Source organism: Sminthopsis crassicaudata, chromosome 5 (genome assembly GCF_048593235.1).
Source record: "Sminthopsis crassicaudata isolate SCR6 chromosome 5, ASM4859323v1, whole genome shotgun sequence".
Taxonomy (NCBI): Eukaryota; Metazoa; Chordata; class Mammalia; order Dasyuromorphia; family Dasyuridae; genus Sminthopsis; species Sminthopsis crassicaudata.
In genome coordinates, this window is record NC_133621.1 from 195,191,030 (window position 1) to 195,213,769 (window position 22,740).

The window sequence follows — 22,740 nt, forward strand, 5'->3', positions numbered from 1 at the left end:
TTTAAAAAGATCAGTTTTATTTCTAATATTTTAAATATGCATAGATATAATTCCCCCAAAATTCATTGGGGTATTCAATAATTTTTAAGATTTCTGAGATCAAAAAGTTTGAGAACTGCAAAATTCCTTCCAGAAATCCAGAAAATTCCTTCCATCCTTCGACATAGAATTATGTTAGTGTATTGTAGTGAGACTCCAACATACTTAGCAATGCAGCAGTTTTTATGTGTTTGGAATCTCAAGTAGAGCCTGCCAATTCATATTCCTAAGACAGAAATATATAACCTGTAATGTGTTATGCAAAGAAAAATCAATTCCTTCTTGAACCTGCATCTTGAAAAAAGTTCTTAAGTAATGAACCTCCCAGTCAAGATTATAAATTGAGTAGTTTTGATACTGGTAACCCAGGAAATCTGCCCCTCCCAAGGTCTCAGTATTAGTTAAGGGAGTGTGGGCTATCCTATGCAGAGTACTTCAATTATAAACAATGAGAAAATCATGTGACCATCACTGAATTTATAAGAAAGAATCCATTTCCAAACTAGATTCTAAAAGGCAAACCTGTTCTTGGTTACTGAGCATGCCCAGAATGGCTAATAGAATCGTGGGGGGCAAGAATAAGGATTTGGGGTGAGGAAGCACAGGCTGGCTAGGGCAAGTCTTCCCTAAAGTGCTGGGAGAAATCATAATGGCTGATTTGAACTGGAAAGTGACAAGTCTTCTGTAGGCTTGTGGTGCCATTCACCCATAGACCATTGATCGTGAATTCATTCATACCCAACCTCAGACTTACTGTGACCCTTGGCACATCCCTTAATATCTTTTCAATTTTTTCATCTATAAAACTGGGATAGTAAGAGCACCACCTCCTATGGTGATTCATAAAATGAAATTTTCATAATGTGTTTTCCAAACCTTGAAGCATTATATAAATTGTAGTGTGAATCAGGGAAATAGAATACCAAAAAGTTCGGTCCTTTGATGCCTCTTAATGTGTTTTCTTCTAATTATGTAAGAATATGCAGAAATAGTGTTGGAACTAGAACAAAGTTTGCTTAAGGAATATCAAAGTACCTGATTAAGTTATCTGAGTACCTAAATGCTTCTACTATGCTATTAACAATGGTGAGGGCCGTTGAGAATTCTAGGATGTGAAACAGGGATAAATAGTTGAGTTTTAACCATGACTTTGTTGGACATGCTGTGTACCTTGGGCTGCTCTTAGCTATTTACTTCTAAGAGATGGCACAAATCTTTCCTAAAAGCAAATGTGTAACCCTTAGGCTTATCTATTTTCATTGTAGAAATGCCTGGCTTTAATCTTGAATAGTTTCTAATATGATAGGGGTTTCCAAAGTTTTTGCCAAAGGCTTTCTCATAACTGTGTTTTTTAAAGAAATTTAAGTAATCACAACAGAAAGGAATAGTACCTTTCATTAGAAATTAGAGCAATGTAAGTATATAATACTTTAGTTTAAAAAGTTCTTGGAGATTCCGACTCTCATTTGAAGCTCAGTTCTCCATAGTATCTTATGCCTATTTTGGAAGAAAATGAGTTATCAAGTGTCTAGGACCATCCAGCTAAGTAATCAACTCAGAGGTTCTATTTCTATCATGAATTGTAAATTTCCTGTCATACACTGAAAATCACCCAACTCCATGAAGACAAATTTTCTGTCAGGCAAAGATTATTAAAGTCTTGCAGATAATTGCCAGAGGCTGAGATAATAATCACAGCTCATTGTATGTTCCTTCTTACATCTTAATGACCCTAAAAGGTATTATAGCTATCCTATTTTGACTAGTTTGGTTAGAGTCAAAATTAGAAACAAATTCAGTGTTCTTTGTGTTGTACCACCTCATCCTGCTTTAAGTGGGGATTTGTAATTTCAGAGATGCATCAGGGGAATGCTCTCAGCGTTTAACAGTATTTTATTGAGCACCAAGCTATGCATTGCCATACAAACCAAATTCAAAACAGATATGGTCCCTGCCCTCTAAGAGCTTACAATCTCCTCAAAAAATATTAGAAGGTAACCAGGAGCCACCACCTTAACGACAATGCTATTCACCTAGAGTGTGAGGGGACTTTCAAGTGTCAATTCTCTTCTCTCGCAGAGTTTGGGGTACTAGGCTGGATCCAATTGAATGCTACCAGAGCTACAATCTTAGCCTGTAATTATCCTCCTCCACATCTACACCGTTTGTTTCTCCCTGCCCACTTCTATCGTCACTTGGAGTTGTTCTCAGTATCCTGTTATGAGGTACCACCTTTTGATGGATGGCCTGTACGCCCATGGTTTTGGCCTCAATAGTTGCTTATAATTGCACTAAACTGGCTAAATTGCTTCAAAAAGCACATCAGCCAATTTTATCAGACGAGTCAAAGTATAATAAAGCTGTTGGCTTCAGAGATGTACTTTCCAACAAATTGCTAATTTTTGCCTATTCTATTAGACTGCTCCCACCCACCCAGAGGTCATCTTCACTCCCCTTCCCTCTTGGGCCAAACAGGAAGCATAGCTTGACTCCTAAACTTTGGTTTTTTCCACTTTATTGCTCAAGCATGGAATCTGGGAGAACCTGGATCTTCAGCATCGTGCAGGTTAAGAGACCAAAGGAGCAGAGATAGGTACAACATAGAACAGGCAAGGGGAGACGGCATGGCCATGGTCAAGAGAAAATGGGAAGAACACAACAGTGGTCACTATGATACCAGAAAGGACCAATTGCCACAAAGTCTGGGAGCAGGAAAGGAACAAAGAGAAGCCAAGGAAACAGCAGTGGTTTTTGTTATACTCCTCTGCCACCAACAGAGAAGAGGGGGTGTTTTGTAGTTTTCCCTTTACACCCCACTTTAAGACTAAGCCCCACTCCCTTCCCAAATGTGGAAATAGATCAGGCTGCAGAAGGAGCAAAATAAATTAATATTTTTGGGGGGAGTAGAAAGGGTCACCTTTCCAAAAACATCCCCTACCCAACCTCAACAAACCTATTCCTTTTCCCTTCCCCAAAGTCACCATTCAACCAGATAGAAAAATAAAGGTCTAATTCACTCAAAATTCTTCAGGGTTTGTTTTTTTTTGTTTCATTTTTTGTTTTTTACAAAACTAACAGGGTGGAGTAGGAAAGGCTAGGACATGGGAGGTAGGCAGCCTTGGGAGTGGGGTGCGAGGGCTGGCTACGCTTCTGTCTCCACTTGAGACTTGCTCACTTCCACACCATTCTGCTGGTCGTCCTTCATCTCAGTGTCTGCAGGGAAGTCTCCTCCAGCTGCTTCTGCCTCAGGCTAAGAGAGGAGGGAAGAAAAGAACCCTGAATGTACAGTAAAGATGGATCCCAGTCACCCCACTCTTCTGCAAGAAGAAAGCTACCACACTCAGGCCCAGAGCCTTTCTTAAGCCACAGGCCCTACCATAAAAAAAAAATACCTGTGTGATGAGGCCTAGCCCTCACCCAACCCCCCGCATGTATCTAGCTCAGTACACACAGACCCCATTCACAACACCCACAGGCACTGATCTCAAGGCACTCCTCCTCCTCCACTTGCCTGCCTGCCTGGCCAGAAGGATAAGGCTGCAGGAGAGCAGGGAGCAAAGACTGAGGGAAGCCCTGTCTAGAGGCCTCCCCAGGTGTCCCAGTGGAACCCGCAGAGGCGTGCCAGGATCAGAGACCCAGAAAGCAGAAGCCGCCCTGCTTACCAACTAGAATCCCAAGAGAACAAGAACCCCCCTTCCCTTCCCTCGAGGCCGGCCCCTACCTTGTTCTCCTTCTCAGCCAGTCTCTGGAACATGTTCGCATAGAGCTTCTTCTCCCTGGCATGCTGCTCACGGATACGCTGTTGGCAGAGGGTCAGCTGGGTCCTGGCAGCCTTGTTGCTGGGATAGAGCTTGAGGACCTTCTGGAAGTCTTCCCGGGCCAGCTCAAAGTCATTCACAGCCAGATAGGCCTCCCCCCGACGGAAAAGGCCTTTCTCGTTGTTGTTGTCCAGCTCCAGGGCCTGGGGAGCAGCAGACAGACCCTGATTTCAGGGCCAGTCCTTCCCCCCAAAATCTCAGCTTCGGTACATGACCGTTTAAGAGGTTCCCAGAAACAAAACCAGATTTAAAAAAAATAGGACTCATTCCAAAAGAATCAAGTGAAAAATAAGGAAGGTAACACAAAGAGCTGGACCATGGACTCCTCTTGGGCTGCTGCTGCTAACTCACCTGGAGGCACTTAGCAACCCCTCCCCCCTTCCTCTTGCCCTGCAGCTTCTGACTACTTCATCTCCCAGGGAGCTCTCACCTTATTGCAGCTCTCCACGGCGGCAGAGTAGGTCTGCAGTTTGAGGTGACACATGGCCAGGTTAAGGTGGGAAGCCAGCCTCAGCGCCCGAGCCTGGGCACGCTGTCCTTCCTCTTCGGAGAAGCCCAGCTCGTACTCCAGCCAGGACACAATCTTCTTGTACTGAAGCATGGCTTGCTTATACTTGCCCTCCTGGAACCAGAGTCACCGCTGTCAGCTCCTTTTCCATCCCCAGACATCCCACAATAATGCTGGGGGACAATACCAAGCCACCCCCCGCTACAGGTGCCCAGGGATGTGTCAGGGAACAGGCAGTCCCAAGTTCCTAACACGTCCAAAGGGGCGGGCAAGGCCCACATAGGTCTGTATCGACCAGCAACACATAGACAGTTTTTCCCCTTCCCAGCAGACTTGCCTTAGACAGACGAGGTGGGGTAGGAGGAAAGAAAACCACCTGTCGGGCAGTGGGCGCCTCACTTACCTTGAAATACACGGTCCCCCGTTCTTTCACGATGGCACTCTGCTCCAGCTTCTCCTCTGCACTCATCTCCCAGGACTCCTTGGCCTACCCACCCCCAGAGAAGAAAAGCCGCCGTTGGCTCTCTGGGCTGGGCCCCGGGGGGCCGAGTGCACGCTGAGAGGAAGGGGAGCACTGCTCTAGCTTACTCCTTACCTTTTCAAAGCTCTTGAGCGTCACTTCATACTGGAGCTCTGCGTCCTGTGGGATCTGGAACTTCTCCTTCCCAGCAGTCCCAAAGCCGTAGCTAGGGAAGAGACAAACAAGGGCATTGGCTCCCTGGGGTTGGTAGGAGCTTCGCCACTACAAGGGCACGTGTCTGTGTGCCCAGCACGCAGCCGGGGATCAGAGGCTTCATGAATGCTCGTCTCTCCCCTCCCCCGGGGCGCCCAGCTCTGCCTACCTCTGGCCACACTCTCACCTGGGCTTAAGGTAGACAATAGAGTTCTCTCCCTTCTCCATGCGCTGAATCGCCTTTTCTAGTCCAGGGGGAAGGTCATAGTTCTCACCCTCTCCAATCTCAAAGCTTAACTCTCGCTGGTCAAAGACCCGGCCTTTATGGCGACCCTCTAGCACAACTGAAGTAATCGGAGACAGGCAGTGAGTGGCTGAGCAGAGAGCCTGTGGCCCCACCGCCCCCGCGCTGGCAGAAGATGCCCCCTCCGTACAGATGTCGGAAGTAGCAGAGAGGGAGGAGACAGAATCAGGAGCTACAGCAGGCAGAAGGGAGAGTCCTTCCGCCTTCTAGCTCTTTCCTTCTCACGACTGGAAGTAACCTCAAGAGACCAAGTGATATGGTCCTTTCATCGCATGACCCCTCAGGTACAGAACTTGCCCCAAGTGACAGTCAGGTGGCCAGGGCCAGAGGGAAACCCCAGGGTCACGGCTGCTTCTGCCTCACCTTCCACTATGGCTCCCTCATTGGGCTTGGAGTAGCCCTCGCCTCGGTTCCGTATCCTTCGGATGATTCCGCCATCCTCGTCCTCAGTGAGATCCTCTCCTTTAAAATCAAAGAGTTCCACCTGCAGGAGAGATCAGTCATAAATCTAGAGTGGGAAGGAGGTGCCCCAGACCTAGCCCAGGCTTCCCATTTTACACATAAGAATCAAGAATTGAGGGAGGTCATGTCACTCGCACAAGGAATAGGTGTCGGAGGTAAGATCTGAACTCAGACCCTCTGGTTCCAAAGCTTCCTTCCACTCTACCAGGGGACAGAAGCTGCCCCTTTTCATTCCCCTCTCACATGCGCCCTTACTCCTCACTCACATTTCCCTTCTTGTCCCTGCAAAAGGTTTCCAGGCCTGAGCAGTCCCAGACCTGCTCCTGGAACAGGTGCAGTGTGAGCTGGGAAGGACACACCGCCTCCTCACCGACCTGGCCCACAGCCACCCCCATCTGGTAAAAGCAAAAAGAAGCCCCACTCCCTGACTCTGGTCTCTGGGCTGCCCAGTTTGTGAAAAGAGAACACACTTCTGCAGTCCTGATTAGGACCAATTTGGTGGTGGTGATGATGAGACTCGGGAGAGGCAATGGTTGAAAAACCATTCCCGAAGCCCACCTGGTGGTGGTGAACCTGTCCGAGCTCAGTGCACTTTAAGGTAAGAGGTCCTCTGCTCATTCTTGGAACATACCTATCGTCCATGTATTTCTATACCAACCCCTCACCCATCTAGAAGCTATCTGGCAGCTTTCCAGACACGCTGCTCTGAAACGCGTGGGTGGGCAGCGAGGGGGGCACACTGCCGCCTGTTGGGGTGGGATGTTCCCAAGTAAGTGCCCTGACGCGGAGCAGGAAGGGAAAGGACACAGAAATGTCCAGCCTGGTAACAATAGGTGACCAGCTAGAATTCTTCCCCATCTTGGAAGAGGCAACTCACCCTATGTCCTCCCACTAGGCCAGGCCCTTAGCCTTAGTCACAATGTTTCCAAGTCAGGGCTGGCGGGCAGCCAGGCTGTTGGGCAGATAAGGCCCTGCTCTTACTGTTTCATGGCCTGTCACTCACCTCAAACACCAGGGTGGCATTGGGGGGGATCATGGGAGGGCTGCCAGATGAACCATAGGCATATTCTGGTTTGCAGGTGATGTGGCAGACTTCTCCTATTTTCATGGTGGCCACAGCAATGTCCCAGGCTTTGATTACCTCCCCTGCAGACATGAAATGCATTAGGTTTCCCCCGTCTTAGCTGAGGTTTCATCAAAAGTCAGCATGTTGAACTGAGAGCTATCCAAACACCAAAAATGAGGATTCCCTCTTTAAGCAGGAGGTCCCTTCCCTCACCAACTGTTAATTCTCAAAAGTCCAAATGGATCAAATGCTGTTGGCTTTTTTACCCTTTTATTTATCTCAGTGTTCCAAGACGACAGAGGAGAACTACATACTCCTCTCTTCAAAGTCTTGGAGACCAAGGCAGAATGAACTACAGAGGAGGATAAATGAAGGGAAGAAGTTACTAGAAGATTAGAGAAGGGTGCAGCTAGGTGGCGCAGTGGATAGAGCACCTGCCCTGAATTCAGGAGGACCTGAATTCAAATCTGGTCTCAGACACTTAACACTTCCTAGCTGTGTGACCCTGGGCAAGTCACTTAACCCCAGACTCAGGGAGAAAAAAAAAAAAGGGGGGGGGGGAAGAGTAAGAAAAGGAAAATGTCAAAAGAACCAAAAGATCTTCCTCTAGTAATCCTGCCCTGTGTTTAGGCCTTTCAAGTGGGATCACTGGAACATACTCCTGAGGCTGCCCACCACAATCCCTCAGAACTCTCCTTTTCCATCAGGTTTACCTTTGCCCAAGTCAAAAGAGAATTTGTCCTTGCGATCCAAGCTGGAGTCAAATTTGGTGCCATCCAGCAGCCAGCCAGTATAGTGAACAGTGACCTTATCGCCAATCATGGGAGTCTCTGTGCCTGTCCCCTCGCGCTTGATCACCTAGGGAGTTGAAAGTAGACCTTTACCTTTATCATCAGCCCCTCAGGTCAGATACTGAGTCACATACCTCTCTGTACTTTACCTTTGTGGGGAGAAAGGACTCCATTATTATCACCCTAATTATGGCCCCAAATGAATCTCTACCTTCTCAGGGAAAAGCCTTTCCCTTCTCTGATATAATATAATGGTAAGAATAATGGAACCAGAACTAAAGAATTAGAAAAAAAGTCAGCTTTTCTATTTCTTATTTGTGTGATTTTGGACATAAGATATCATCTACTTGAGCCTTGGTCTCAACTATAAAATGAAGAATTTAAACAATGATCTTTAAGAGGCTGCTTCTAGCACAATTCCTGTTATACAACCAGCCTTTCTATAGCACTTTTACAGTCTACAAAGTGCTTTACAAAGATTATCTCATTTGTTCCTCACAATAATCCTGAAGATGGGAGCTCTATTCCCTAATAGATATTCTTCAATCCAGTGACCCAGCCCTCCTGGTCTCTGCTCCCAGCATTTTCTCTGGCTGACCTCCAAGCATGGAACACTCTGCTCCTCTGCTCTGTCTACTGACTTCCCTGGCTTCCTGCAAGTTCCAATTAAAATCTCACCTTCTACAGGACTCCTTCCCCAACTCTTTGTAATTCCTGTGTCTAACCTCTGTTAATTATTTCCTATTTATGCTGTATATAGTCTCCTTGGTCTATATTTGTTTGCATGTTGCCTCCCCACTAGACTGTAGGCTCACAGAGGGCAGGGACTATCTTTTACCTCTTTTTTGTGATCCCAGTGCCTGATGCACAGTAGGAGCTTAATAAATGTTTGCTTATCCTACCGTTACAGGTGAAACTGAAGCCCAGCCTCACACTAAGACACTAAGTGTCCAAGGGAGCAGTTCAACTCAAGTCCCTTCCTGACTCCAGGCTCACTAGGTAAGAATCCCAACTTTTCCTGCCTCGTGAGCCCAGCGCTCTATCCACACACAGCATCATACTGCTTCTTATGAACTCTTCAGGTCAACAGGAGAAAGGGGACAGATTTGGAAGGAAAATGGGACAGGTAACTAAGACGGAGGAGGGCAAACCTAAGGTGAAAATGACAAATGTCTGGAGAGAGCATAAAGGGAAAAAATCTGGATTGTAGAAAGAGATGCAGGTACCCAGCACAACTGGTGTCTAGCCTTGGGCTTGGAACACATGGCCCTGGGCTTTTCTTGGGCTATCTACCCAGTCTTTCTGCTGTTCTGAATTTTGGAGGACTAGACGGCAATCTTACAGTTTGTCTACCTTTGGGAATGTCACCAATCACTGCTGGCGGGTAACTGGGCTCTTTCCACTCGCCCTCTTTCCTTCTGCAGAAGCTCACAGACAGGAAGGGAGAGATTTCAGTGGTCTTGGCATTTCTGGGACACTGCAAGGGGAAGATGCCTGTCCCACCCGCAGAGGTAGAACCCCGAAACCCAGACAAAACTAAGTAACCTGGGTAGGGTGACCTCCAAGCTCTGGCTGGGCAAGTCCCACAATGCCATGCTTCTGGGCTATTTCCTTTTCAGAACTTCTACAAAGGTAGCCTTCCTCATGGGCCGCTGGGTCCCCGAAGCAAGCTGCTCTCCTTGGGGTTTTCCAACTTACCCCGCGGAGGAATCAGGGTTTCTTTGCATGGGAAACTTAAGGAAGAGAGAGCAAATGGGGGAGGGGAAACAGGGAAAGATAATCCTTCCTAAAAAGGTTCTTTTGGGAAAGACAAAGTATGTGTGTGCTGTGCTTCTCTCCATTTGGCCCCCAGAAGGCTCAGAGAACAAAGTCAAGTTTATTAAGGTCCCGACCCCGGGCTCACAGTACTAGTGGGGTGAGGAGTGGGAAGCAGGGGAGCCTGGGTTCTGAAGTCCCTTCCAATCGCCCCCAGGCCGCCGGTCGGCTCTGACCCGGGTCAAGAGGCTGCCGGGAAGAACGCCCCCCCCCCCCTCCCGGGCTGCGCTCCTCCACCTTCCTCTCACCCCGGCAGTCACACCTCCTGCCGCCCCGCCCCCACCCTGTGGGAGGGTAACTCGATGCGGGCGCACGCCAGCCGGCCGGGACCCGGGGCGGGGGCCCTCACCTCCGGGGCTGCGGGAGTCCCAGGAGGCACCGGACCTGATAACGCTGACCCGGACTGCCCCAACAGCTCGCTAATATTTAACCGGCCTGGGCAGGCGCCTGCCCCCTTATCAGCCCACGATGGGCCACCGACTCCTGGGTGCCCTGTGGAAACGGGGTTCGAGGGGAGGCAGGGCCCGTCCCGGGCACCGGCTCCGGCGCGCCCCCGGGCTGCCGCTCTCCATCCACCGCGCACGCCGGAGTTTCCGTTGCCACCCCGGCCCCCCTCCCCTTCCCCGGGTCCACGCCGGGGGGCCGGGCCGGGCTCCGGGAGCGCACCGGCCCTTCGGCGGTGGGGGAGAAGCGCCGCTCAGCCCCTCCCGCGGCTCTGCAGCCCCTCCCGCTCTGCCCAGTCCTGAGTGGGAGGGGAATGCGGCTTCTCTAGTGCAGGAGCCGCACGGTGCGCGGCCGGAGGCTGCACACACGGCCCGCCTCCGGGTCCCGGGCCGTGCCCGCATGGGCTCCGTCCGAGCCTCGCGCCGAGGGCCGAACATGTGCGGCAGGCCCGCCCGCGCCCCCCCGCCCCCGCCGAGGGCTGCCCGGGCCCCGCGGGTACCTTCAGCACGCCTTCGTCTTGTTTGGGGCTGATGTCCACCCTCTCCAAGGGCAACGGGGCCGACTGCGCGCTGCTCTCCGCCGCCTTCATCTCCTCCGCGGTCATCGCCGTCCACAAAGCCTTTTTTTAATCCTGAAGCTGGGGCCCGGGAGCCGAGCCAAGCCGCTCCCCGTCCGCCTGGGCCGGGAGGCTGCGAGCGCGGGTTAGGGCGGCGGGAGGAGGCTGCACAGCCGGAGCCGAGGCCGAGGCCGGGGCCGGGGCGGCGCGCGGGGCACTCGCTCCTTCTGGAAACTCTCTTTTCCCGAGAAGGCGGGGAGGCGGCGAGCCGGCGGCCAGGCCGGGCCCGGTGCAGTGTGGCGCGGCGCGGCGCGGAGCGGAGCTAAGCCACGACCGAGGCAGCGGCACAAGCGGCGGCAGCTACGAGCGTGGACTGTGTGGCTGCTGGGGAGAGGTTGGTCCCACCCCGCACCCGCCGCCGCCGCCGGGGGAGGGGCTGGGAGGAGCCGGGGGAGGGGAAAGGGAGGGCGGCGGAGGGGGAGAAGTTTCCAGAGGCTGCAGGCGCCGAGCCGCTTCGGGCTCCTGGGGCCGACGCAGTTAGCGTTAATTTATTCCTACCCCTCCCCAACCTAATCCGAGGGAGAGTGGATCACCCCGAGACCCTCGGACTTGTAGACGCGACCCAACGCCTGCTCCCTGGGCACCCCCACCACCTACCACCCCTCCTCTCTTTTCTCCCCCTCCCCCTCCCGCGCTCCCCTCTCCCGGCTTAAACGGACTCTTCCAGATCCTTCTCGATTAGGCTAGAGCCTTCTCTAGCTCATTTCAAAACCCTTCCTTGCCCCAGTTCTCTGCGAGCAGGGCCCGGACTCGGGCGCTAAGGCTGTGGATAGTAGAGATCTGGGAGCAGCCGCCCCGTCCTCTCACTCTTCTCGTCTGCCGGGCTCGGGGGCTAGTTGGGGCTGTTTGAAAAGAAAGGGCAGCAACCTTTCTTTCCATCTCTCTCTCTGTATCTCTCTGTCTCTGTCTCCCTGTCTCTCTCTCTGTGTCTCTGTCTCTGTCTCTCTGTCTCTTTTTCTCTTTCATAAGAAGGGACATAAATGAAAGGAATCTGGGAGCTTGTGGGTGACATGCTCAGGTACATAGTTTTCCAGAAAGGAAAGAATGAATCCCCTTCCCCGCCTTCCCCCCGCCTAGAAAATCTATCTAGAACGGCCTCGGAATCGGCCTTCCAAATACGTAGTGGAGAGCTCCAACGGTCCTCCCGGACCTGCCCGTCACCCAGGGGGTACAGGAGCGCTGACCCGGCGGGACGCGAGCACCCCCAAAAGTGGAAACGTTCGCAGCGCACCCCAAATTCCTTCTGTTAGTACTGGAGAGGGAAGTGGGGGGGAGAATTTTTTTTTTTTAGTTCGTAGATATCTATTGACTACACAGGATGTAGAGAATATACAATTATATACAGTATAATAATATGCAACGTACGAAGAACAACATTCATCTCAACACACGTCTTAGTTCATACAGAGAGGGCAGAAAGAACTGGGTTCAAGTCCTGTGTGATTATTACAAAATTATGACAATATAACTGATTCTAAGGGAGTTCCTTTTACTAATGAAATATCGCAGGTTCCCTTCCCCGCTCCCCTGCCGCCCCATTCCCATAACGAGAAAATCACACTCGAAGCTGAAAAAAGCAAAGCAAAGTGCGTTTTGTATATTAATATATGCAGTTAAAATGTCATTGCCGTCACGGAGCTTATAAGCATAGGTAGGGAGATTTGTCATGTATTTAAGTATGAATCCGGGAAGTGCAAGACCTCTGAGGTCTTCCACAGTCGTTATTGATGTCCATAGTCTGACGTCATCCCACTTTCAAACCTTACAATCCAGTCAAACCGACTTGTTTCTTCCCTGAGACATTTCATCTTCATGTATGCGCTGCCACTATGCGGTCCCGTACCGAGGGAGGGCTAAATATGCAGACACGGCGAGAACAAATCCGAACTTAGGTGAGACAGTTTCTAGCTAAAACCCTCGAGGCTCATCCCACTTATTGAAGCTCATAAATTCATATTCACTCCTTAGTGCAAGACTTCCCACCCTGTTCAATAATATAGCGCTTTATTATTCCTCATTCATGTCCTTAAGATGTTAAAAAGAGTTTTGAAATACATTCCTTCAGTAATCCTCAAAATACTTCTGATAAAGCGAGTAGTTCGCTTTTGTTTCCATGCACATTGCTGCTTAGCTAAGTCATTGCCATGTAGATTAGTGAGTCGGAAGGGCTGCCCTGCCTAGGGGGGACCTCAATTATTCAGAGAACTCCAATCCTTCTAGCCTAGACCTTGACCTTGAAGGATGGCCCTAGAATAATGGGGGGGCCAAGACACCTTGGGGCAGGCACATAAACCTGGCCCACCACACCTCCTCGGATGTGGAGCACTCCTTTATCCATTCAGCCATTTACTTCCTGTTTCCTTCCACCTTGTAGGAGGGATGTGGAGGAAAGAAAGTCCTTTGTCCCTTTTTAGTAGCAATTAAAGTAGCCTTTAAGTTTTTTTTTTAATTGCTTATTCTTGTTTCTATGGCATTTGATGTTGTTATTTAAAAATTCTCTCTTCTCTCTGTGTCTCTTATGGAAAGTGACCGTGAATGCTTGCAGTGGGATTAGAAGAAGGCAAAACTCAGGCAGTCTAGTTGGGAGCAGAGCTGATGAGAGATAGATGGCATCTATAATTAATAGTGATCTTTCAGAATTCGTGATTCTGTCCTTTTCCTTTTTGAACCTGGAGAAAATTAATAAGGAAAATGTGTTAAAAAAAACTCACTGGGCAACTAAGTGGTGCAGCAGACAGATTGCTAGGCCCGGAGTCTGGAGTTCAAATGCAGCCTCGGACACTTTCTAACGGTGTGACTTTGGGTAAGGGTATACGTTTTGTCTCAGCTTCCTCATCTGCAAAAATGAGGATAATAATAAAAATGAGGATAGTAATAGCACCCACCCATCCCTGGCCCCCGCCACTGTGAGACCCAAACGATACAATGTTTGTAAAGTGCCCGGCACTGGTAGGTGCTATATGAATGTTAGCTAGTGTTGCTATTGTGATTAATCAGTCACAGGCATTGCTGGTTTTGTGATGGCTCTTCTTGAGCCTTCTTTGGCACAGAAATGGCTGAGATGCTAGCTTTGTCTTAGAACATACCTTCCTGTTAAGGCCCCTTGAAACACACTCAAATCACGTTTGTCACGGGACCTGGCCTCTTTCAAGACCACTCTGTTTTACAAATAACGAAAAGACGACTTAGAGATTGCACAGTTAGTAAAGAGAGCTCTCCCCAGATCCACGGTGGCGGTCATTTGTAGTTTTTCTGTAATCTGTTTGAGGACCTTGCCCACAGAAAGGCCAGAGAGAGTGCTTTGTTCTGATTCGGCAACAGCCAGGTTCCATAATCTCGCTTCATTAACTGGGATTTTCATCCCCTGTCATCCTCTGACCTCTAAGGAGGATTTCCCTGTGATCCTTCTAGATAGATATGTCTGTTTTGTCCTTGAGTATTTAGAGTCTTTTCTACTCGATTCAGCACTTAATAATCTAGAAGAGCCGGCTGATGGGATGGAATGTTGGATTGGAATTCCTAGCTGTGTGACCCTGGGCAAGTCACTTAACTTAGCCTCTATTTGCTCACTGGGAATAATAATGGCAAGAAATAGAAGTGAGGCACCCGTGACTGATGCAGTGAGGGCTGTTGGAGGAAGATGCAGCAGAGAATTGGACCCCAGAACACTTGCTGTGAAGTGATCTATGTGTTTTATGTGTGCTTATACATAGTTATTGTGTGTTTTGTATCTGCCCCTGTGTTGTCTCCTCTGAGAATGTAAGCAGGGCTTATTTCACTTTTACTTTTGTGTCCCCAGTGACGTGAGCAGCATTTGGCATAGTTAATGAATGCTTGCTCAATGGGTTGTTTGATAAAATGACTATTAGAAAAAGATAATTCTGCAACTTCCCCTTACTACTTCCGGGACTCATATTTTCCACGTGTTCCTTTTTAATTCTAATTTAATTCCTATTGTTACAGATAGGACAGTTTCTTTTTGCCTTTAGAGAAAATGGAAAATATATGGTTCCCATTCAGTTTTGATAATAAACCTTTGTGTCTTTAAAGATAGTTTTTTAAAAAGCAAAAAAGCACAATAGATTAGGTGCTGGCCCTGAACTTGGGATCCTAGGTACTGACTTGCTTTATGACACTGGGCACATCAATTAATCTCTCGGCTTCTGTTTCTCCAAATATAAAATAGGGATAATAATAACACCTATCTTCTGGGGTTCCTACAAAGGCTAAATGAAATAATATTTGTAAAGGATTTCACATGGGGTATAGAATTAGCTATTGTTATTTTTATCCTTTTCATTCTTCTTTATGATGAATTATCTCAGTTCTTTTTATTTTTTTCTAATAGGGAAGAAGATCACTGAGCATGCTGATAGCTTGAATGGAACACTACCTTTGCCTAGAAATTTAGACTCATGAAGATAATAGGTTGTGAGAAACTTATCTATAAAAGATGTTCACCTAGATCTCACAAGACCAGTTTTAAGTATGTTCTGGTTTATACTGTTAATGACTGCCATATACTTGCTACCTTTACCCCTTTCCTCTTTTCTTCATGAAGGGAGATATGGACTACCAAGATTTTTCTGATATTTTGGTTCCTCCTCTGTCCTCTTGATTACTAGATATGCTTAAACAGGAAGAAAAAAAAAATCAAAATCCTTTAATGGCCTACTGAATTATCCTTAAACTAAGTAAACATTTGTGACAAGTGTGTGTTATTGCTAAATTGCCTGCTTTTGCCATGCTATTAAGTTCTAACTAGTGTTCCACTTTCTGCAAACCAAAGAGAAGCAGAATCTCACATAATTAATTCATTTGCCAGATTGGTGACTGTAGTATATAGTTTGGCCACCAGGTGACACTACCCTTGGACCACCAGCCCAGGGGTTTCCTCAAAGCACAATGAGTGAACTTTGTGGCCATTCTCGACGGCTCTAGCATCTCCACGGTTACCAGAGGATACTTGCTCTTAAGACCATTATGGCTCCTGAGCTCTCTTTTGTAGGTGAGACAGTTCTGCTTACCCTGATTCCTAACTGACCTAGGGAAATGAAAATAGAATATTGATCTGAATTATTAGCTATATATATATTTCTATTTCCACTCCCATGTTCCACCTGGAGAATTTCTTTAAGTTCGACTATATAGAGTCACTCAGAAAAAATTGTTAAAGGCCAATGATGGGTTCAACACTGGGTTAAATTCTGGGGATGTAAAGAAAGCAGAAAACAACCTCTGCCCTCACAGATCAAATAGTTGAATGGGAGGGAAGCATGCAAACAATTATGTTCAGACGAGTTAGATACAGAATAAATTAAAGATACTCAACAGAGGACAAAAGGAGGAAAAAATCTGGTGTGAGTGACCCCCCAAAAATGGGAGATCTTGAATTTGGAAGGGAGGCAAGTCTGAGAGCAGAATGAAATGGGGAGGTCAGAGACCAGTGCTATAGGGGCCAAGAGAATTTGATGCTACTGTTCTGGGCTTGATACTATCAAGGAGAGAAGAAATCTGATAACCCTAAGAAGAAAGTCTAGGGAAAAAGAATTCGAATCTGGTCAGTTCCTGAGGCAGGCAGAGGTCACTGTACAAGTCATAGGACTTGATTTCTTTCTCTTTATGAAAGTTTCCGAATCATATCTGCATTTCTTACCCTCCCTTCACAGCTCCTGAGCAACTTCCCTTGCTATAGTGCTTCTATTTTAATTGTACAAATAAAAGGAATAAGATACTTGCTGATGACTACTCTGTAGAATACGAGCCCTATCGTGTCCCTCCTTCCATCACTATTCTGTTTTCACAAAGTAGAAAATCTCCTTTTAAGCGCCCTCCACTTTGGTGGTGAAAGGATAAGGGACAGGATTCATGAATCTAGGGCCTCCTTTCAGAGGTCTGGAGCTTCAATCAAGAGGACAAAGAATTGTTGTTAGAAGAGAAATTGGATCCTTCATCTCACCAATTGAAGAAGCAGAAGCTGCTGGTCGAGGCATCCTGGAATTTGTCACACAGCAAGTCCTCAGGCTTGTGACCCTCAGACCGAACTGTCCTTGGCTGCTGGGATTGCTTCACTAACTTACATGCAGCTTCATCACTCCCCATGCATTGGCCCTGGTAGTGCCCACTTCCCTCTCCCTCATTGCCTCAGTCCCCGAGGGTGGCTATGCCAGAAGATGGATGTGTGTGTGGCCCAGGGGTGCCTGGCTTGGCAGCCTTGCTCTTCACTCTAACCCTGTGGTGGGTTTGAGGCTTTGGGAACACACGTCTGAAGCTCCTTACTGTTCCTGTGATCATGCCGAATTATTTCAGGCAGGGGGCATTGGAAACACTGATTGTACAGCTTTCAAACACCCCCCCATGACTAGGCTATGCTAGGGGCTGTGGAACATGGATCGATAAGGCCCAGGCTGTACTCTTAAGGAATTTATTACTATTAACAAATCTATTACAAACACAAACACATAGATAATAAATCATGGGGGTGGAGGAGGAGGAGAGGAAAAACAGCTAACTGTTGTAGTTGGTGCTTCTCTATTGCTGCTTTATCTCTGTAGTGACCTGAAGATCCAGGAAGTTTCCACACATGGAATTAACAGGATTTATGGGATGAATCCATCATCTCTAGGACAGAAATATATTATCCTAAGAGCATGATGCAATAGGAATTGGAGATAGGTGGTACAGACAGATTATCCCTTTTTTTCCTTTAAGTCTCAATGCGTCAGACTTTTTGATTACAGTACAGCTGGATGGAGAGTTGCAAGTGCTAGACAGGAACGACTGGGGCTTTGGAGACTATAACTTTTGGCTGTAGTCTGTAACTGAGACTGCTGTACTAGCTTTGTGGAGGCTACTGTAGTCATCCCAGAGAGACCAGGGATCATGGGGATAAGTCTTGTGACTGCTGACTATTGGGAATCCTGTTGGCTCTGGGCTAGAGGAGTTAACTGATTTTCTTACTGCTTTTCTCGCTTTCCTTGTTATGATCTCAAGACACATGCACATCCTTTCTCTTACTGCTTTCCATGAGCTATGGGTATACCTGGTTTGGAAATTCCTTCCACATGCCCCAAAGGTCTGAGAGGGCAAATGAGAGGGGGATGCCTGGAGGCAGATGGTTTCGTATAGAAACATGGGACCTATATCCTTTCATTTTATATTCCTTACATTATGTAACCACAGCATGTTAAGTATCTGATGTGGATGATGACCTATGGGTATTGAAGGACCAGAGAAAGAAGAGCCAAAGTAGATTGGGTACAGACTATAAGTTTACTATTTTCATACTTTGAGTAATATGTCATTTAAAGCTCCTAGCTGAATTCTGGACCTGGCCAGAACCGCCATTCCAAATTGTGAGCTGGTCATTGAAGTGGAAGCTGTTGTCTACAGGCTGAGCAACATACTAGTGGGGATACTATAGCTTTTAAATAGTTCTTCTAGTCATGGAGCAGAGAAAGTTTGATGAGCCTAGGCTGGTGACTCGAGTAGAGAACTATTCGTGGAATTACTCAGCTGTGTCATTCCCTTATTGGGAATGAATATACTTACTATAATGACACTTGTCTTTCTTTTGGTTTAAGGAAGGCAGCCTTTGAACCATATGAACCTGAGGGAACCAGGGAAGAGTTCACAGAATTATAAGTATCTCAATAGAATAAATGGAGAGTGAGATTAGACAAGATAGATTTCTCACACCCAAGATTGGGGTTGGGATGGTCAGAGAAGGTTCCATGCAGGAGGTGGTACAGGTGTAAAAGGTAGGACAGCAGCCAGAGATTGGCAGAAATGAAGGGAGGTTCCATTATTTAGTGTCATCATCAAGGCTTTCCTTGCTAGTCTTCTTCTGGACTCAAAGAACATTCACACCTACCTTTAATATGTACATAAATGGTAGTCAAAAAGCAAGAAGAAATAGTTCCAAGAAGAAAAATTTTACCTTTTAGTTATTGTAATTTGGCAGAACGAATTGAGTGAAATGGGGCTCTGGTCAAATATACCTTATTTATGAAACAGGATAGGAAAAGGGGAAAAGTTTGGTAGAATTACTTAAGGAAAAAAAAAAAAACCCATGTAAGGAAATCCAAGGATTAGGTGAAACATCCTATATAGCATACATAGCATCACCCTTTCTAAGTGACCACATATAATGATTCAGTACTTAAACATATTAGGGATGACCTGAGTACTCATGTGCTTGTATACTTTAGGATGTGAGTGTTCTGAAATGACAAAGTGAACCCCTCTTTCAATAAGTTAATGGATCTTTAAAAGGAGACAGCTTCTGACTTGGTCTCTTGGTTCCACAACTTGTGACAAGTAATGTTTTCTTTCTCTAAAGCCTCTGTGAGATTGGTATTAGTTTATGGATAATGATTTTATTCCCCTTTGCTCTCTGATCCCATTTGGATTGTAGACTCAATTAGGCACAAATTGCTCCTGGGCCCCTTGCTGCCTTTTCAGAGTTTCCTTTCCTGTGTAGATAACTGCACATTTTTCTCATAGTCCAGTTTTGCATGGGATATTATAAAATCAAAGCCCAGGGGTCCTAGATCCAGTGAGTATAGCTTTGGTGGAAGGGAAGCTTTGGTTCAGAGAATACAATCACTGGCAAAAGGAGCTCAAGCTCCTAGTCCGTTCTCTAGACATCAGGGACTTGGAAGGAAGCAGCTCAAAGTAGAGATGAAATGTAAACTACTTAATTAGCCAAACTTCACACCATTTTATATTTTGATAACTTTTAATCCCTCTGGAAAATGACTTGTAGTTATAAGATTAATCGCTAGATCCTGTTTTAAGCAATTCTGTCAAGGTACTTTTGGGGGAGGGGTGTATAGGAAATAAGTACAGTCCTATATTATTGAATATCTTTTTTACTCTTCACTTTGAGATCTATGAACCAAAAATTAAACTTTCAACAATTCACCTCTGGATGCTATGTTGGGATTTAACAAGCCAAAGAGTATGTCAAGGTCATGCTTCTCTGGACATTAGCCAGGGTGAAGAGTAGAGAGTCTCAGAGTGCACACAATGATTCAGCTCCCTGGGCTCATCCATGATTCCTTATTGTTAGACAAGAAACAGACACGAGAAGCATGGAAAACCTGTGGATACAGGGCAAATGGAGGAAAAAAATGGAAGCAATTTTGTCATCACAGTGTACTACACAGAAAGGAAATGGATGAGGAATTCAGGAAACAGCCAAGCCCGGTACTGAGGCGTTTTATAGAAATGATGGGAGACTTGAGCTTAGGCCCCCTGATCCCCAGCAGCAACAGCCGCTGATCAACTCCGGCCTTCCCAAGCATCCTCCAGGGAAGCAATTCCTGTGAAGGGGGAGCTAGTTGTGGTGGCAGCTGCCAGCCAAGTGCCAGCCATGGACCAGGCACAGCAGCCCAGCAATCCTGCAGGACAGCCGGGAGCAGCATCGGGGCCCTAATCCAAGGGCTTTGGGAATAGCGGCCCCGGGCAGCAGCCCGACAATTGTTTCTGTGGGTGCTACAGGAGCTAGTGTTCCTGAAAACCTAGGAAATAAAGTTCTCGCCTTTGGCACTGTCAAATGGTTCAACATCAGAAACTTGGTTTTATCAATGGAACATTGAAGAAGAAACGCTGACAGCTACTTTGCTGCTGCACCATCAGGACCATAGAATCTTTCCATTTGACTTGCTGCTGAGATCTTCCATATTGTCTTTCTGATTAGAATATGGGGTTTTGGGGGCAGCCCGGTGGTGCAGTGGATAGCGCACCATCCTGGAGTCAGGAGCACAAAGAAGCAGGGAATGTTTTCCTTCCCTTAGCACTTTTTCTAGGTGCAGAGCATAGTACGTTGTGTGTAACAAGTGTTTAATAAATGCTTCATTCATTCTAGCCCGGGTATCAGCTGGTACTCTCAGCCAGAATCAGAGCGGGTAATAATTACTTATCTTGTCTTAATTTATCTTTCAAATAGTGGAGAAACAAGGGGAAATTATGTGCTGGATCTGGTACTAACAGATTAATGTAGATAATGGGAACTGTAAGGAAGAAGTGACCATGGACTCTGAGAGGGAAAGAGAGGAAAGCTGGATATCGTCTGACATGTGCCTTGTATTTTGGGAAACCAGATTTCAGAGGAGAGCTAGGTAGAATACCTCTCACAGATAAATCTGCAGAGAAAGTCAACCCAGGAAGTAGGAGAAATTCTCAGGAACAAAATTCTAAAGACAAAGCATACAACTATAAAGGAGAAAAATGCATTGTCTGCATGTGGAATTCACACGCCAAGTTGGGTTTTTAAAAGACATGCACAAAAGATGGAAGAAAGCGCAGGTAGCAAGATGAATTTAAGAGTCCTATAAAAAATTTAACAATCCTATAAAAATAACATCAGTGGAGCTAAGCTCCACTGGTAAGGGAAAAAAAGGACATTTTAAAATCTAGTTTGGGGGAAATGAAAATCAAAGTATATGGAATGCTTTGCTTCAAATATATGGAATAATGATTGACAACATAGAGAAGGAAAAACTGCTCAGTGGTTATTATTCTATTTTCTCTGCCAAGGAAAATGACCTCTGCACTGGAAATGAGAGAACAAAAATAGCCATTGGATAGTTGATATCCAAGAAAAGTTAGGAGATAGTAAGAGAACACCTACTTGGCATATGATAAATTCAAGTCACCTAGCCCAGAACTGTATACTCAAGTACTGTAAGAACAAATTGATTTTATAACTGAGCCAGTCATTGATTTCTGAAAGATCATGGAGAATAAGAGAGGGCTGAAGAACAAATGTCTCATTTTTTTTTCATAAAAGGAGAGGTACAGTCTGCAAACTATAGGCCACGGAGCTTGGCTTTGAGTCTTGGAAAATTCTAGAATAAATCATTAAAGAAATTGTTAGTGACTCCCTTGTGGTGGTGATAAAAGCATAGAGCTCAGCTCATGCTAGACAAACTTTATTTCCTTTTTGACAAGGTTACTTTGATTTTTACAAAGCAACTTCCACACATCAGTAGTGGGTCTGTCCTTTGGGATTAAACAGGAAATCTAATCCTTATTCCGTGTTTACTATCCTTCAAGTCTTTGATGATAACTGTTGCTCTCCCCTGAATCTTCTTAGTTCAGGCTAAAAATCCCCAAATCCTTGTTCCAGGCCTCAGATGCCTCGGACTCAATGCCTTTCAAAAAGGGATCTGTGCTGTTTTCTTACTATCCCCTTTGGGTTCCTGTCTTGTTCTAGTTGTGGGAAGTGACTTCACATATATAATTGATAATACGTTGGCCTTCAGGGGATGGGGGAAGAGGCAGAAGGAAGGGAGAGAATTTAGAATTCAGAATTTTAAAGATTTTAAAGATTGTCTACATGTAACTGGGTGCAAATGTATAACAGCTCTTTTTGTGGTAGAAAGGATAAGTTATGGCATATGACTGTAATGGAATATTATTATTCTGTAAGAAATGATCAGCACACTGATTTCAGAAAAGCCTGGATGATCTTACAGGGAATGATGGTGAGTGAAGTGAGATCATTGTACACAGTAGGAAGATTGTTATGATTAACTATGATAGACTTAGCTCTTATCAAGACAGTGATCCAATACAGATGGAAAATGCCATCTGCATGCAGAAAAGAAGCATGGATACTCAATGTGGATTGAAGCATACCATTTTGTACTTTGTGATGTTTTGTTTTTTCTTATGTTTTTTTCCCCATTTATTCTGATTTTTCTTTCATGACCAATGTGAAAATATGTTTAAAATAAATGTACATGTGTAGCATATCAGATTGCTTGCTTGTTTTATTGAAAACTTATCTTTACATGTAATTGAAAAAATAAAATACTGATAAATAAAAAAACGGGAATAAAAAAGTTATTTCCTGGGATAGACACATAGGAAACTTGTGTGGCCAGAACATACACGTAGCCAGCCATCTCGTGCCCCTGCTCTTGGAGGCTCATGGATTTCTTTGGGTGAGCCCATCTGTTTCTACTGGGCTGACATTTCAATGGTCATGGGCAATATGCAGTCTTTTGGGATGCATAGTCTCTTTTGGACATGTGCTGTGGCTATGTATGGTCTTTATCACATGTTGGTCTCTCCCCTAACTTCTTGTTTGATGCTGTTGTGAAAGGTGGATCCACTGCACATGGAATCCTAAAGCTTCTCTTTGTTTTCTGTCATCAGTCTTTGCTGGAGTATCCACTTGTCCTTGTAGAAAAG

General features: G+C 46.2%; 1 protein-coding gene and 1 long non-coding RNA gene across 2 annotated transcripts; one reads left to right on the top strand and one right to left on the bottom strand.

The window, feature by feature from the left end:
- Positions 1–1,914: 1,914 nt before the first annotated feature.
- FKBP4 (FKBP prolyl isomerase 4) lies at positions 1,915–11,464 on the bottom strand. The gene is made up of 10 exons (XM_074269294.1): positions 10,420–11,464; positions 7,584–7,728; positions 6,808–6,950; positions 5,706–5,826; positions 5,226–5,382; positions 4,961–5,051; positions 4,769–4,852; positions 4,288–4,479; positions 3,761–4,000; positions 1,915–3,289 (listed from the first exon to the last, which is right to left on the bottom strand). The coding sequence occupies exons 1-10, from the start codon at positions 10,522–10,524 to the stop codon at positions 3,182–3,184; spliced, it is 1,386 nt and encodes a 461-aa protein (XP_074125395.1). The 5' UTR covers positions 10,525–11,464; the 3' UTR covers positions 1,915–3,181.
- On the top strand, positions 10,723–16,259 carry LOC141543688 (uncharacterized). Its single transcript, XR_012482491.1, has 2 exons — positions 10,723–10,870; positions 14,885–16,259. It is a non-coding gene; the product is annotated as an uncharacterized LOC141543688 (long non-coding RNA).
- The last annotated feature ends 6,481 nt before the right edge of the window (positions 16,260–22,740 follow it).